General features: G+C 37.0%; 1 protein-coding gene across 1 annotated transcript in view; it reads left to right on the plus strand.

Moving 5' to 3' along the window:
• The first annotated feature begins 5559 nt into the window (after positions 1-5559).
• DSG1 (desmoglein 1) overlaps positions 5560-16877 on the plus strand; it is a 40399-nt gene continuing 29081 nt past the window's right edge. The window contains exon 1 of the mRNA XM_072604474.1: positions 5560-5795. Coding sequence (XP_072460575.1) covers positions 5748-5795 — 48 coding nt within the window. The 5' untranslated portion in view covers positions 5560-5747. The remainder of the gene's footprint in view (positions 5796-16877) is intronic.

Genomic DNA, 16877 nt, shown 5'->3' on the forward strand with positions numbered 1-16877 from the left:
AAATCTGCAAGTAGTCTGCAAGGAGAGGTATAAGACATTCTAAAAACTGCCAAGATAAGCCAGCATGAAAACTGATACAAAAATCCAAATTATTCTAAGGGTTCCCTTTGGGTTAAACACCAGTATAGGAGAATTTGACAGAGTACAAAACAAAAAATTGCCAACAAGTTTCATGTGGACCAAGCAACATATAACTCACTATCACAAACTTTCTCAGGTGTGTGTGTGTGTGTGTGTGTGTGTGTGTGTGTGTGTGTGTGTAATATATATTTTAAATACAGATTTCCTCCTTAGGATTCTAGGGGCAAGGTTCACCTGTGCTCCAGATAAGGTGTGAGGGTAGGATCAAGAAGAGGATTGGTATGGGGGTAGGAGTCAGAATCCCTGTGTTACATACCTTCCTAGCTAAAAGATGTGACTAGATTGAGGGGAGCTTGGATCAGCCAAGCACACCTGTATCCTTAGGGAAACTGGCCAGACTGGCAAGCCATAGTAGGACAAGAATATGGATGGGAATGAACATTGGATCCAATCTACTCAATTAAGAATTTTAAAAAATATATCCTAAAGGATGACAACCATGATCACCCACTTATTAAATATTAAAGCCTGGATTTGTGGTGTAATGGCTACAGTGACGGCCTTGGAATCAAGATGACCTGGGTTCAAATCTCATCTCTGATACTTCTCAGGATGAAAATTGACCAATCACTTCACCTTTAAGCCTCATTTTCCTCTCTTGTTTGCTGGGATTTATATCCCTAGCACTTAGCAGTAGTAAGTACTTAATAGGTATTTTATCCATCTAAAAACAAAAAAATAAAATAAAGTCCAAAAAGCCTAAGGGAAGGCTAAGGGCCCAGCACTGTGCCCATACTCAAAGCCTACTATCACTTGGTGGTAGGTGCCAAAGTTAGTGTTCCACTGTCAGACTTTTGAGGACCCAGGATCATTTCTATGCCAAAGTCAAGCATCACAGTAGGACTTCAATAAATAACCATGTCATTGAAAGATCTGGCTTCAACCCAACTTTCTGGGCTTATCTCTTGTTACTCCCCATGATAAATTACTAGCCAGACTGGACTTCTTTCTAAACTCATTTCTTGTCCCATTTTCTGCTGTCTTCTCACGCCTGGTATCATACTATCCTTCATATTTTGAATGGAACTCTTCTCAACCCAGATCCATCTATGTCAAGAATCAGATGAGATGATGTCTCCAGATTTCCCTTACCATCCCCTCCCTTCTCCAAATGAAGGTGGTCTCTCCCCCTTCAAGTTTCTCATAGCACTTTACCTGAATGTCTCTGAACCTCTGTTTCCTCATCTGTAAAATGGTAAGAATCATATTGATATCACCTGTCATAGTGAAAATATGGATAAACTATACAGTAGTATATAAATGTGAGTTACTATTCTAATCATTATTCTATCTCATTATTCTCATATTTTAATGGAGTTCAGATGAAATAATCCTGGACAAGTTACCACCCTCCCATTTTCCCCTTCTATTCAATGTTTTATGGATTACTAAGTGAATAAAATAACTGCTGTACATTCCCCTTCCATAGGTTATCTGAAATAATCCTCAGTACAATTTCAACAGCAGGAGGACCATGAGGTTGGTACAATTCTCTTCCTATTCCTCATTATTTTTCTCTTTGACCCACTCCCTACACTTGGAAAACTTTTTGTTCCAGGGAACTTCAAGATTATGGACAATTAAGATAGCAACAATTATGAAAACCATTGTTTTTACGTATTTACAAATCACCTTCATGTCTGGCAAACCGTGGTAAGTTTGGTACATGAAAACTGTCTGTTCCCAGTACAGTTCTCCAGGATTTTGGAAGCATCCTCATGGCTGTGGCATAGGGACTTGTTATCTATTGGCCCATGAAAGAGAGCAAGCTTCTGATGTATGATGGAAGTCACCAGGTCATGACTTGCTATGTATTTAGCACAACCTAAATTTTTTCAGGCTGTAGCGATATATTATACTGTTCTTTATAATAATCATTATTTTATTACTCAAGAATTGTGTTCCATAATGTGCAAATGGCTAGGCCTACCATGACATATTAACAAGATGAAATAGTATATAATTATTAAATGACAATTATGTGGATTATGTCAAAGTTAAACACAATTTATGCATCCATACTACATGTATGCATTATATATACATAAAAAAATGTATGTCACAGTCTATAGAATAGGAAGGAACTTTTCCTATCATAATAGTATGACATAGACCAACAACTTCATTTGAAAGGTAGGGTAATTGAGGGACAGATAATATAAGTGAGTCATCCAAAGTTACATGAGTAATAAATCCAAGTCTTTTGGGAGAAATATGTATAGCCTTCCTGGACCTTCATTCGAATCTGTCTTAACAGCTATCTCTGTGTGTAATTAGCAGGACCAATCTCAATGGTAAATAATTAGTAATAATACCTATAATAAATGTAAATTAAAGTTAGTAGTTCATTTTTAAGTTGATATTTACAATATTTTAAGATGCTGAGAGGATTGAAAAACATAGAAAATTGATATAAATTACAAGACTATTATTTCCTGAGAAATAGGAAAGTAATCAAGGTATCATAGGAGAATTCTGATTAATGTAGTATTCCCCATCAGTTTTCTGGGGAAACTCTGGACACAAAAAATCACTTTAAAGCAGGTACCATTTTTGAGAAATGAGAGTGGCTCTAGGTAGGGGTATGCTGGTAAATGTTTTAACAATAGGCTCCCCAAAAACATACAACATACTTTTAAATTTATTCTGCATTATTAACATTTTCTTCATCACTTTCTTAAATGTGGACAATCAATAAAACAATAAACCAAGCTCTGATTTGTAATATTCCCCAATTTTCATGATGCAAATACTTACATTGAAAATCATGTTGAGATTCCATGAAGCAAAGCAAACAGAGGCTTGGACACAACATGCACATGGAAGAAAAAATAACAACAGAAGATTCTGTAAGTAGGGGAAGGGCTCAGTTCAGGGGACTTTAGATTAGCTAGGCTCAGTGGGCAAATAGATTCCTATGAAGTGGAAACTGGTTATCAGAAGAAATAGAATAAAAAAGCATTTAGTATTTGCCAAGCACTATCTAATTGCTGAAGATAGAAAAAGAAAGGCAGTCTCTGCTCCCACACTATAACTGGAGGAGAAAGTATATAAAAGAAAGTCCACTTAAATCAATGGAAAGGCCAAGAAATCCTAAAGATGTTGCAAAGGGAAAGATGGCAAAACACAAAGGTCGTTAGGATATATAAGAAGGTCGGATGACAGAGTCAACGGTCTGGAGGACATAAAGGCAGGGCAGGTAGATGACAAGGCTTACTGGTCCTCCTTCTCACAGGAAACCATAGAGATGGTGATTCTCATCTCATCTAGTAATGTGAGTATTCAAGAAGACCACATTAGTTGTGGGTTTTCAAGGGGGAATGGGAAAAAGGGGAGAGATAGTAAAGGCATGGAAAAGAATGAAAGAATTAGTTTATTGATAAGGGGTAAGTGAGAAAAAGGAACTTTAAGGAAAAGGAGAATATAGACATGAGACATCAAAGGCAAGTTCTTAAGAATTGGGGAACAGTAGAAGCCTATGGTAAACCAGCACTCAATAATAAGGCAGATGCTGATGTGTACAGGTCAGATTGCAATAGAAAATGACATAAATATGGAAAGGTTATAGGAGAAGTGGTAAGAGATATCCTCACCCTTCCACCCTTTCCCTACTCTACCATCACTGTTCCTCAGGTAACTTGTCAAGGGAGTAGCTACGGGTGCTCCAGAACCATGGAATTCTCCCACATTTCCTTTTCTGAGTAGTGTCTAAGTGGCTGAGGGATGAACTGAGAGCCCCTTGTTGGGACAAGGCCCTCAACTGGGATGGAGTCATGAGGTATATTTGGGGCAACATCAGATAAGAGACTAGAACTATCTATGGGGAAAGAGGGATAAGATTATATGTTTATGCTCCAACTCAAGGTCCAATGGTATAAATCATACATACTCAACCAGTAGAATGGATAGGCCATTTCCTCTTGAATCCCTCTGCCATTTTTAGGTCATCCAATTCTACTACTAGCTATTGTTGTGAACACATCATGGAGCATCACTCTCTTTAACTCACTAATGATAAAATCTGGCCTGACCACCACAATTCATTATTTTTATTTGTATCAGCAAAAGCTTAGCAGGGCAACCAACTGCTCAATCCCAACTGATGTTTGACTAAGATCTGTCAAAGTAGAGGCAGCCTCCTCCTTCCCAGTTTGCAGAGATCCACAATGAGTAACTAGAGATCCATGTATGTCCTTATAAAGTTGAATGGCTATTCTTTTCTCATGCACACATAAAGAAAAGTCATCTTCCACACAACGGAGAACCAACATACTACCTTTGTGACATCTCTTATTCATTTCCTAATTGTCAACAATTAACATACTTCTCTCCAACACTAACACAGTGCCAAGCACCCCTTCTAATTGCCTCCCTCAAACCATTTCCTGGAGAAGAAAAGATATAAAAATGATTTCAAAGTTACCATTAAATACTACCCCATAAGAGCTATTACTTCTTTTCAAAAAACCAGGTACCTCATTCCATTTCCTGTCTTCACATGTGGGTGGCCAGGTCTCCAGCATATTTCCTTTGTTCTAATTGGCTGACTTCCTACAATCTTGGCTCAGGTTATGCTGTTTTTATCAACTATTTTTTAGCCTGGCTGACCTAAACCACAGTTTTCTCTTATGGTTCAATTGGGTGTATCTGGCTCTGGTCAATCTGTACTGAATATGTCATTAAACTTTTCCTTATTATCTATTTTTTTAAAATTCTAGGAAAGTCAAGTTCTAATTCTGGTTTTTATGTAAGTGTGCAGAGCAGGGACAGGAATAAAGAAAGAAAATTAAAAAACTGATTTGGAGGAGGGGAAGAAGAATTTTCCACAGAGAGGACTGAGCTTAAGCAGGACACTCAGGGACATACCTGTTGCCATCAAGAAGAGTCACGGTACAAACCAGAGAAAACTTTGTAAGTCAGATCATCACAATCATTTTGTTTCTCCAAATAAATGACAATATGATCTCTCAACTCTAATAAGACCTTCAAGTTATTTAACCATCAGCTTAGCAAATATATGGTTCCTCCAGCTTATACTTTCTCTAGATTCGCTCAAGTCAGATTTGGTCATTTCTTCCTGTGATCTGAAGCTTTGATTATCTAGTCACCAGAATGTCTACCTTGCCCATAACCTATATACAGACTACATTTCTCCCCGCATCCCCTAGGATAAGAAGATAAGGTCACTCTTATTACCCAGCACAGTGGTAAGGAACTTGTCCATTTTTATCCTTTTTTAGGTTTTGAATAATTTTAAATTATTTCACTTGAGAACCTCTAGAGAAAGACTCTGCCCCACAGAGAACTGCTTTCAAACTAGAAGGGCGTGTCCCATAGCTTTTACCTGGGAGCAATAATGATCTTGTCAGGCATTTCAGTGAGACCAGCCCAGGATTTTGGGGTGGGGATACTGACTGGTTATACGTACCTTCAGTCCTTCCTTCTCAGGAAGGCAGAAACATCTCAAAGCCTGCATGTAAGAACATCTACCAAGATCTTTTTTTTTTTTTTAATTAGGCACCAGAAGAGGGGGGGGTGGGAAGAAAAAGAAACAGAAGTCAAAAACGTAACTACCTGAGACCTGGATGTAAGAGCTATCAGAAGCAATGGACTGGTCCCTGTACAGAACCACTGCTGTTCTGTTCATTTTAGGGGTAAGTAGATCCATTTTATAAATCGATAAAATTTGTCTGTATAGCTAATGAGACCAGTTCAGGCTACAGCCTGGACTAACAGTTCATATTAATGACTGGGAAGACTTTTATAAGTCACATTTGCAATTTTTTTTTCTTTTAAGACTACCAATGCCTCACTCAGGGGCCAGTCTTTCATTTTGCACCTCAAAATAATAACATTCCAAAGACATGTTGGATTTTGAAAATTCTTAGCACTGCCTAACATGTTAAAAGGTTAAAATTTTGAATACTGGTGTAGGTGAACCTTTTCAATTATCAAAGCACTGACTCTCTCTCTCTCTCTCTCTCTCTCTCTCTCTCTCTCTCTCTCTCTCTCTCTCTCTCACTCTTCCCTCCCCACCCCTCAACAGCCGAGGGATAATACATTGCCAAATTTTAATCAATGAAATAAAACAAGACTAATTCATTCTGTAGCCATATGTAACTACTAACTTTTGTGAAATGAAGAGGGTGGATAAGATAAACTCAGTTGTAAATCTCAAGATTCTAATTTTCCTCCTGGAACCTCAGCATGATCAGGGTATAGTCTTGATACTTGCATAAATTTTCTTGAAAGCCCAAGTGTCTCCAGAAGGAAAAAGTGATTTTGTTATATTTGATGGTTTCAATAAAAATGACAGTACAGAAAATTTATAAGTGATGAGGCATGTAAAAAAAACTGTTATAATGAAAGGGTTATTGTATAATCATCACTATGGCTTTTCTCACTAGCGGAAGGTCAGTTTGGCATAGTGGAAAGCTGTTAGACTTGGGGTCAGGAGACCTTGGTTCTAAACCTTGCTCTGTTCAGACACCCCTGTCTCTGTGACTTTCGGAAAGACACAACCTGAGTTTGCTCACCTACCTATATAAAAATAATTATAGTAATAATAATATTACTACCAGTACTACCTACCTCATAGTGTCGTTGTGAGGAAAGCACTTTGGGAACTTTAGAGCTCTCTATAAATATGACCCAATGTTATTTTATCCTGCTTCCAACACCTGTGAGCCCTGGCACAAGTCTTGGCACTTTCCTGGGCCTCAGTCTCCCCCTTCATAAAATGAAGAGGTTGAATTAGAGCCTCTGAGGTCTTTTCCAATTGTAGATTTATGATCCTCTATTCCCAAAGCCTGACATTAAAAATTGTATCCAATGGTCAGAGTATCACTTAGGACAAAAAGGCTGAATTTTTTAAAGTATATTAGGATGTGATCTAAGTTGTAGAATCATAGAATTTGAGAATTAGAAGGGACCTCAATAACCATGTAATCTAAATGTTTTCATTTATTGAAAATCAGTTTTTCTTTTTTTTTTCAAAACTTAGGATAATGGAACAGTCCTTCAAAGTTGCAAGAGAACAATAATTTTCATGGGAAGTTTTGTTTTTTAATGAAAATTCCACACTAAAAAATAAACAATACATGGTTTATCCTTTACAGAGTATTAACAATAACTTCTTGGGAATTTTGTTCATAAAGTACATAGTATTATATATACTTATTTCATATTTTGAAAAATTCATCAAAAACACTAATGTCTTTCACAGAAAGTTTAAAGTAATCCCAAAAGGCAGGTGCCAGCTAAATTATCCTTGAACTTGGCAGGAGACGGTGTCTTGGTTCATATTTGTTTCTACTTGCTTAACTTAGGTCTGGAATGCTGGTTCTGTTTAATAACAAGTTAGGTCTTTGATTCAGTGAATGGTGGTTAGCTAAAATGGAGCTGATGGATTAAACTGAACTGAAACTTGAACAAATTTAATTATGAAAGAACTTCATGAGTTGGTAGTACGTCTACTTTAAATGGATATTGTTCTAAACATTAGTCCCATTTCATTACTCTCTCACAGAACTTTTGGATTTGTTCATGGGGAAGGGGAAGGGAAATCCCTCAATCCCTCAACATCCCTCAAATTATGACAGCATTGGGGCAGCTGGTGTTACAGTGGGTTGAGTCTGGAGTCAGGAAGATCTGAGTTCAAATCTGACCTCAGACACTTACTAGCTGTGTGACCCTAGGCAACCTCTGTTTGCCTTAGTTTCCTCAAATATAAAAACGGGTAATAATAGCACCTGCCTTTCAAGGTTGTTGTGAGGATCAAATGGAAGGATCAAAATTGTAAAAAGTGCTTAGCACAATACCTGGCACATAGTAGGCTTTATATAAATGCTTATTCTTTTCCCCTTAAAGTATGCCATAGGAATGGGAAAAAATATTGGTATCAGAAATTAGCATAAAATTGTTCCTTTTCAAATGACCACGGTTCCCCCTCCAGCTCCATGTATATTCAGTTCAGTCAGTTAATTCTTATCATGGATGCAGCAAATTAAAATTTATTTTCAGTCCTTTCCACAATGAACTTTATAACTCAACTGGTAGTTTATTTTTTATTTATGCAATTTTTCTACTCAGTTGTATAATATTTTCATTCTATATGATAAAATTTCTACTCCATAATAAAATCCCCCTGCTAATTTAGTAAATCCTTCAATTTCCCCTCCCTTCCCAAAAAATCAGTTTCCCAGAATCACATGCTCTCTGCATTATTCTTATATGGAAATAGACTTTCAGGGTGTTTGTTATGTCTCAGTGAATCTGACCAGTTTTTATCTTCCATTTATGTTCAACCCAATAAAAATCAATTAAGCAGGTTGTGTCTAGAAAACTATGACAGGTGCTCAGAGATATGCAATATTTAGATAAGGCTTGATCCCTACCCTCTTAGAGTTTATAACCATGTTCTTCTTGGCAATAATTACTTTTTCTTCACAGTCTTTTCTTACATTTTCCCCAAGTACTGTATTTTAGAAAAGTTGTTTAATCCTTCCCCTTGGTGTCTTAATTTGGAAGTAAATTATTTTCCTTAACTTTTCTTTTAAACAGTTTAAAGACATTGTGATCTTATTATTTTACTCAGTTTCATTCATTTTATCACATATATGTATTTACATATATAATTATATGCACATTTGTACATATAAATATATTTTAACTAAGGAGTGAAGCTGTCAGAAATAATGAATAAATGGGCTCTTGGTCATAAGTTCAGTAGTTACTTGAAGCAGTGCTACGAATGAATGAGAACAGATAAAAAGTTAGAAAACAAGGCCTTTAAACCTATCTAACGTGGTATACATGCTTAAATTCCAAAGGTAGTCAATATGATAATTCTTCCCATAAAGTTTCCATTAACTTCATTATGAATTCTGCTCATTACTAAATGGATTTCAAGGCATTCTATCCTCCTGTATAACAGAATAAAGCAGTATAAATCTACACTGTTGTGAAGATATTCCAGAATTTGCTGAGTGATTTCGTCCCCACTTAAAAATATTTCTTATGCTTAGCAGTATCTCTGTGATGATTCCCTTTTGTGAGTCGTCACAAAGGCATGTTTTATTGTTGGCTCAGTTAATTTATAGAGCTCGAAGTATCAAATGCTGTTTCCACTCTTTGAGGAAAAAAATGGAAATCTCATAGATTAAATCAATTCTGTTATAGAGAGTTCAGAACAGCTAACTTTAGAGGCAGAGAAAAATTCACAAGAGGCAAGAAAAGTTTATTAGAGAAGTTCTAGTCAACAGACACTTGTGAAGGGCTTGCTCGGAGCAGGGAACAAAGCTAGCCGTGACAGCAGGCTACAGTCTCATGGCCAACGACTAGAGAAAACGAAAGCAAACCCAAAGGAAATGATCAAGTAGTGGTCCAATAAACCTAATCTACCCAGCTTTCATTTCGATTCTTTTCTTTCTATAAGAATTTGTATTTATTGGTAATATGGGCTTCATTTCCTGTTGACTTAGAAGTTTGTATTCTTGTACAGGGGGTTATTAAAACTTTCTGTAGATGGCTGTCAAGGTGGAGAAGGGTGTGGCACGGTAAATGTGGGAGGGTCCCAAAGGAGCCAGTTGAATTTCTGCAGACCTAATGATTTTTTTTCAATTACTTGCAAGTTTCCATATACAAATGAGCTAATTAAAATCAGGGCAGAACCTAATGTCTGGCTGCACAAAGGCAAATTTTTTCAACTTAGTAAAAAAAAGAAAATAGTTTTGACTCTGGGGGAAAAAAAGCTTCATTTCCTGGATGTCAAGCATGCTAACCCATAGAAAGTGAAGACTGTTTATCAGTTCAATTCCAGTTCAAGCTTTAGATCACATCTGACCACGCGGAAAATTATGCTCTAGCTTGAGCTCTGCTTATCTGTTTAACACCTTTTATTTTTTAATTTCTAAATTCAAATTATAAGAAGGACCAAATTTTTCAAACAACTTGGGCTATAAGGTTTACTTTTCCTGGAATATTTATTGGTATTGATATCAGAACAATCAAGAATCAGACACCTTTGGTTCCTATTGATGCCTAATTGATGTTTAAAATAAGGAAAATGGGAACTGATATCAGCAGACCACACTGTCTGAGAAATGAAAGGATCACAGCATCATACATAGCATGGATGTGGAGGTGGAAGGAACCTTGGAGGGAATCTTACTCCATCCTCATGGCTCCATTTCTAATTTAATCACTCATTTAGTGAGCATTCACTAAGTACTACTTAGGTATGGGTCATAAAAAGACAAAAATGAAAAAGCATCTGTCTTCAAAGGGCTTGTAGTCTATTGGGGGGACAATGATAAACATATAAATATAGGAAAAAAAGAAATACAAGGTAATTTTAGGGGACAAGTGCTAGCAACTGAGGTGAGATTTGGGTAACGGGGGGAAAGGGAGTAAGAAAAAGTCTTATACAGGAAATGACACCTGAGCTAAGTTCTGAAGGATTCAGGCTGTGAAGGCCTTTAAAGGCCAGACAAAGTTTATATTTGATTCTAGAGACAGAGGGAAATGCTGAAGTTTATGGAGCAACAAAGTGAAAACTTAAAATATCTGCCCGGCTACACATGTACTGCAGTGGTAGATACTATGAAAATTGTGCATGTTCAAAATGTGTTACAAAAAGTGGACATAGAATGTCGATGGGGGCACCTGTTAAAACTGTACTTCAGCACAGCTATTTCCATTTCTAGAGGGCTTATTTTGTACCTCATTCCTAACTAAAGGTTAACATGCCTTATTTTTTTAAATTTCATCAATAACGCCACCATGGAATCTTTCCAATTCAATTCAAGAAACATTTGTTAAATTCCTCTTTTATAAAATAGAAGCCGTGGTACTAGGCGTTGGAGAAGATATGAAGTTTTCCTGAGACATAACCCCTTCCATTTTGGAACTTTGAGTAAAAAGACATGACACATATACAAATAACTGTACTACAAATTGCCACTCACAAGCGAGCTGCTAAAAAAAGTTCTGTATGAGGTCCATATGTAAAAAGGACATTAAAATTTGAAGGAGTGGGAAAGGCTTCCCTGAAGAAGCAGCATTTGAGTTGGACTTCAATGGATGTTTAGGGACTCACCCCACCCAGCAGGTAGGGTGGCAAGAAGGGCTGGGGTAAAATGGTGGAGAATGGAGAGTCCTAGGCATGGGGCATGGTATCATCAAAGGCCCAGAAGCGGGACATTATAGAGCAAATTCTAAAGGGGATAACAAGCATTCCAATTTGGCTGTAGTTACGGAGGGGAATAGTATACAGTAAGTCTAGAGAAATAGAGAAGTACTGGAAATTAGTGGATGGCCTTATCTGGAGTCGTTCCAGAGCCTTCCATGGTACCTTACATATCTTAGCACTAAAATATTCTGCCATATGAGTGAACATAGTAATTACAGCAACTATGATATCATAGTTGAGGAGCATTTTAAGTGCTAGCAGAACTCTCGGCCCTGGGACAATCTGGCAGTACGCGTGACTTTTACACTGTCTTTTCCCCATGCCTAGGATGTAATCTTACCCTCCTTCTGCCCCTTAGAATTCTTTGTTTCCTTCAGAATTCTGCTCAAGAGGAGTCATCTACATGAAGCTTTTTCTGATCCCTCCCTCCACTGATTAGTCCCACTAGAGCCTCTCTTCAAAAACTCTACCTTGTATTTATATGTGGGTTCACATATTCATATATGCATTCAAGGACATATGTGTGTATACATGCATGTATATGTGTATATGTACACATATATACCTATATATACATATTCATGTGTACACCCACACACATGCTACAGAAGAAAATGGCAAACCACTCCAGTATCTTTGCCCAAAAAAACCTCAGACAAGGTCACAAAGAATCAGACATGGCTGAAACAACTGAATAACATAATATGTGTGTATATAAAATATATTCATACTTATATACATACACATATACGTGTGTGTGTTTGTGTGGAGAGACAGACAGACAGACACACTTTGTCCTTCCTGATAGATTGTAAACTTCTTGAGGGCAGGGGTTGTTTCATGATGTCTTTGTAAAACTAATAACAATAGCTAACATTTATACAATGCTTTAATATTTACAAAGAGTTTTACATGTATTATCTCACTTTGTCCTCACCATAGCCTTGTAAGGAAGGTGCTGTTATTATCAAACCCATTTTACAGATGAGGAAGCTGAAACTGACAAAAGGCTAAGTGACTTGTCCGGCCAGTAAGTACCAAAGGAACTCAGGTCTTCCTGAATCTAAGTTCAACAGTCTAACCACTGTTAGGTGGTTAGGCATCTAGCTGCCTAATGGCTAGATATATCCCCAGCACCCACCACAGTGCCTGGCACATAGTAGGTGTTCAGTAAAAGCCTATCAATTGATAACATAGAAGATAAAGATTCATATTTTTAGTGCAGGTATAACCCTAAGGGCCACTGCCAAGCCAAACAGCCAGAAAGACTGTTGTATAAGCTTAAAATTGCTCCCGCTTACATTTAACATATGACCCTTAAATGTCACTGTCCATTTTACTGTTATAATGACCATCTTTTCAGGAAGCATACCCTCGTGTTCAATCAGGCTCATCAATTTACCAACAGGAGGTAGGCCCAAGAGATTGAACATTCTGTTCTCGGAGGAAACTTTTCAGCCAAATTGCTCCCAGCATCACTGAAAGAATCCCTTAGCATACAGGTGTCTCCTCAGGGATTTCGGTAGGTCAAATGAGAGATATGCCTTTAGCATATTTACTAACACTCACTGTGTTAGTCAATGAGATAGTAAAAGTTATCTGTTTTACTTTCTCACTTAGAAACCACCTTTGCAAAACTTAGGGATGTCTGGGGTCAAAAGAAAAAGAATTGAAAACCATGACTTTTTATTTGTTAAGTGATAAACTATTTTGCACAAGCTTTAATCCAGTTTAATATTGGACAATATCCATCTAAAGATGAACCCAACATAATTTCATTAGAGCTATTACCCCATCCAGAGCAAATTCGTATAAATTAATCAGGAGAGATTCCATGGCAAAACTGCAGATCATTAATGAGATTTTTTTATAATTGTTCCTTCTTCATTACTAAACTAAAAATCACCCAATTAAAGAAAGTTTAAGGGATATAAAAATGAAAAGTGCATAATAGTAAAACACATTTCCAGTGTACTTTCCACACAAAAAACCCTTCAAGGAAAATAGTGCAAATATTATCATCTCTTTTTGCCAATGAGGAAACGGAGATGTACAGAAGCTAAGTGGCTTGTTCAACATTAAACAGCTAGTTTCAAAGACCGAGCTTAACCACAAGCCTGAACTCAGGGCAATTTTGCTGCCCAGCATCATTCTATACTTTCCAAGTCAGCAAATGGAAGAAGGCATCCGACATATGGCAGGTCCCTCTGCTAAACAGCCTCTGTAAAATTCGCTTATGAATGGAATTGACCTCAGAAGTAATTTTGCTACTAAAGACAGATAGAAAAGGAAATGCTTTGGAGAGGGAACCCCTCCCACTCCTCTGCGGGGAGGAGTGATGAAGTGAATTTGGGACAATCACAATCGCATCAAATATAATATTAAGGCTATGCAAGGCGTTTTAGATATTATCTTATCCAATTGCCTCATTATATGGTTGAGAAAACTTGCAGAGAGATGTTAAATGAGATCAAAGAACCACTTACTGACAGAGTTACGACTAGAACCCACAGTTACCTTGTCCATTGCTGTCCTTATAACACGTTGTCTTTTAGTCTGAATGGTGGATTCACGAGAATCTAATAGGCTATTGACCTTTTTTTTTTTTAGTAGAAATGAGACATTAAAGAAAAAAGAAAATGGATAGATAGAAGGAAAATAAAGAAGCATTTATTAAGTGCTTACCATGTGTTGAGTACTGTGCTAGGTCCTTTGCAAATATTATCTCATTCGAGTCTCGAAGCAGACAGAGGTTAAGTGACTTGCCCAGCTAGAAAGTATCTAAGGCCAGATTTCAACTGAGGTCTCTCTGACTCCAGATCCAGAACCTTATCCATGGCATCACTTAAAATGGAATGAAAACATTAAAGGTTACGAAGGGTGGGGAACCTGTGGCCTCAAGGCCACATGTGGCCCTCTAGGTCCTCAAGTGCAGCCCTTTGACTGAATCCAAATTTCACAGAATGAATCCCCTTAATAAAAAGATTTGTTCTGTAAGACTTGGACTCAGTCAAGAGGTCACACACAAGGACCCAGAAGACCACATGTGGCCTCGAGGCTACTGGCTCCCTACTCCTGGACCATATTCTCATGATTCGAATGTTGATTTTTTACCGTAATACTGGGTAGTGTGAGAGTCTATGTTTCAGGATGGAAAGCATCACTTTCTTTGGTGTGCTTCCAACCAAAGAATGATGACAATGTTATGGAAAAAACTGGTTACTGACCCAAAAGAGTTAGTAATATATTTAACTAAGTGAACTGTATGTGAAATTTGGCATTGCATAAGAAGACACTTTGGGGAGGAGGTTGTCTTTTTTTGGGGGTGGGGCAGAGAGGTGGTACAGGTCTGTAACTTCTTCATTGTGGGAATTTGCTGGTGTAGAAATTTCCTGTCACCAATGAAGATAGGTCAACTCCTCTCTAATTTATAGTCTCAGACAGTTGCCTGGGGACACTGAGAGGGTAAATCACTTGCCCATGGTCACACAGCTAAGATGTATCAGAAGCACGACTCAATTTCACATCTTTCTGACTAGGAGATCAGCTCTCTATCCATTGTACCCAACTGCCTCTTAGTTAGATATTTAATTTTTGTTAAATTTTATTTGTCTAGTTGTGATGTCAAAGGCTTTTCTAATCCAAATAGAATGTTCAAATGTAAATGTGTAAGCACTGAGATTTGGAATTCACACATTGAGCTTCATACTGCTTTTGTGTAGGAAGAGCTTACGGGTTCAACTTCAGTAATTTAAATGAGACTAATTTATACTGAATTTTTAGGGCATTACTGAAAATTATTCTTACATGTCTTTTACTCAAAAAGCAAATTGATTCATTGTAAATAAATAAATAAATAAATTCAGTCTTCCTCAAATTTTCTTGATTATATTCATTTAAATAACATATCATTAGATATAGGCTAGGAAATTTTATCAAATATTTAAAAGACATGATTATAATAATAGGTGATATAGCATATAAAGGCTTACAAAACTATTTTCCTGCATTATTTAATTTTGTTCTGTTCAATTTTGTATTTTATTCCCATTTTACAGAGAAGAAATTGGGACTCATATAGTTTAAGTGACTTGCCCATGATTATAAGTTTAGTAAGTGTTGTAGGTGGGATTCAATTCCAGGTGTCTCTTGATTCGAAGTTGTGTCCTTTCTACTATCTCCACACAATTTACACTATAAATATATGTGTGATCTTGTTATGCATAAAAATTTGTAGAAAAAATCCATGTGACCAAACATTAATTGTATATTATTAACAAACACATCACACAAATGACTGTAGTAACAATTTATGTTATATCTTTGAGCACATGACTATGAGCCTATGTCTACACAGCACAGACAGCAATTGAGATAACAGCTATTTAGTTGTTGATCAATACTGACACCCTAACATGAGCGTGTAGATACTGAGCTCTGTGCCTAATCCCATGATCCTTTCATGGGAATAATATGACATAGTTTCAAAAACCTGAGATGGTTAATGAGTCATCCAGCATAGTCATCCAAAAGAAACACTATCTACCCACTAGCTACTTCACTATAGAAAGGTGCACTGTAGATAAAAAGTGGATATACAGTTCTATCATTATGAAGAAATGTCTCCCCAACAGACAACTAATGTACAGTTCCACCCGCATTCCACCCCCACAGATGAGGTAAAGTAAAGGTTGAGTCAAGGCAACAGAGTCCGCAAGAAGCAATGCATCTTAAGGATGAATATGATAGCTTCTTTCCAGTGCCTCGAATGAACAGGTGTTAGGAGACCCAGGATCTAGTTTCATCTCTACCATTTTCTAGCTGTATACAACCTTGGGAACCTCTCTTAATCCAACTTTGCATCTCTTTTCCTTCCTATAAAAGGACACTAAGACCTAAACCCTCCCTAGCTAACAGGGATGTAGGAAAGTTAGATTAGATTCCATCTGTTCTATTTGAACTCTGAAGAAAAGCTCTCATGTCAGTTCCACTTAGCCCTATTTTTCACCCTTTGAATTCATAATTTTAAAAAAAAAAGGTGTATAATGTCTGTTTATACTAAAGAAAAATATAAAGACTTTAAAGGGTACCTATCATTAGTGGGGTGAATTTGGCACATTGGCAAACACATTCTTTCTTGTAGACCCTGTCCTTCAGTACTACATGTGCTATTCCAATGATATCTTAGTGATCTAAAGGATTCTGTAAGGATTCAAGGAACAGTTTGCTCCTGTCACAATCTGGTCTAGAGCATAAAGAATCTGCCAGGAGATGATGCCACTCTATTTCTCTTAGAAACAGGAAGTGACCTAATTGACTTGAACAACAGTCAACCTTGATGGTGAATACCATTCATTTGTACCATAGGTCAAAGAATTTCTGATAGGAAAACATGTCATCTCTTAAACCAAAGTGCTCATTTTATTAGCCATGAAGTGCAATTCCATTTAAATGTGTTTTTGAATTATGAATTATCTTTAACATTTAAAAATATGTTAGCTAATGTGGAAATTTGTTTTGCATGACTTAGTATTCATAATCGGTT

Source organism: Notamacropus eugenii, chromosome 4, assembly GCF_028372415.1.
Source record: "Notamacropus eugenii isolate mMacEug1 chromosome 4, mMacEug1.pri_v2, whole genome shotgun sequence".
NCBI lineage: Eukaryota > Metazoa > Chordata > Mammalia > Diprotodontia > Macropodidae > Notamacropus > Notamacropus eugenii.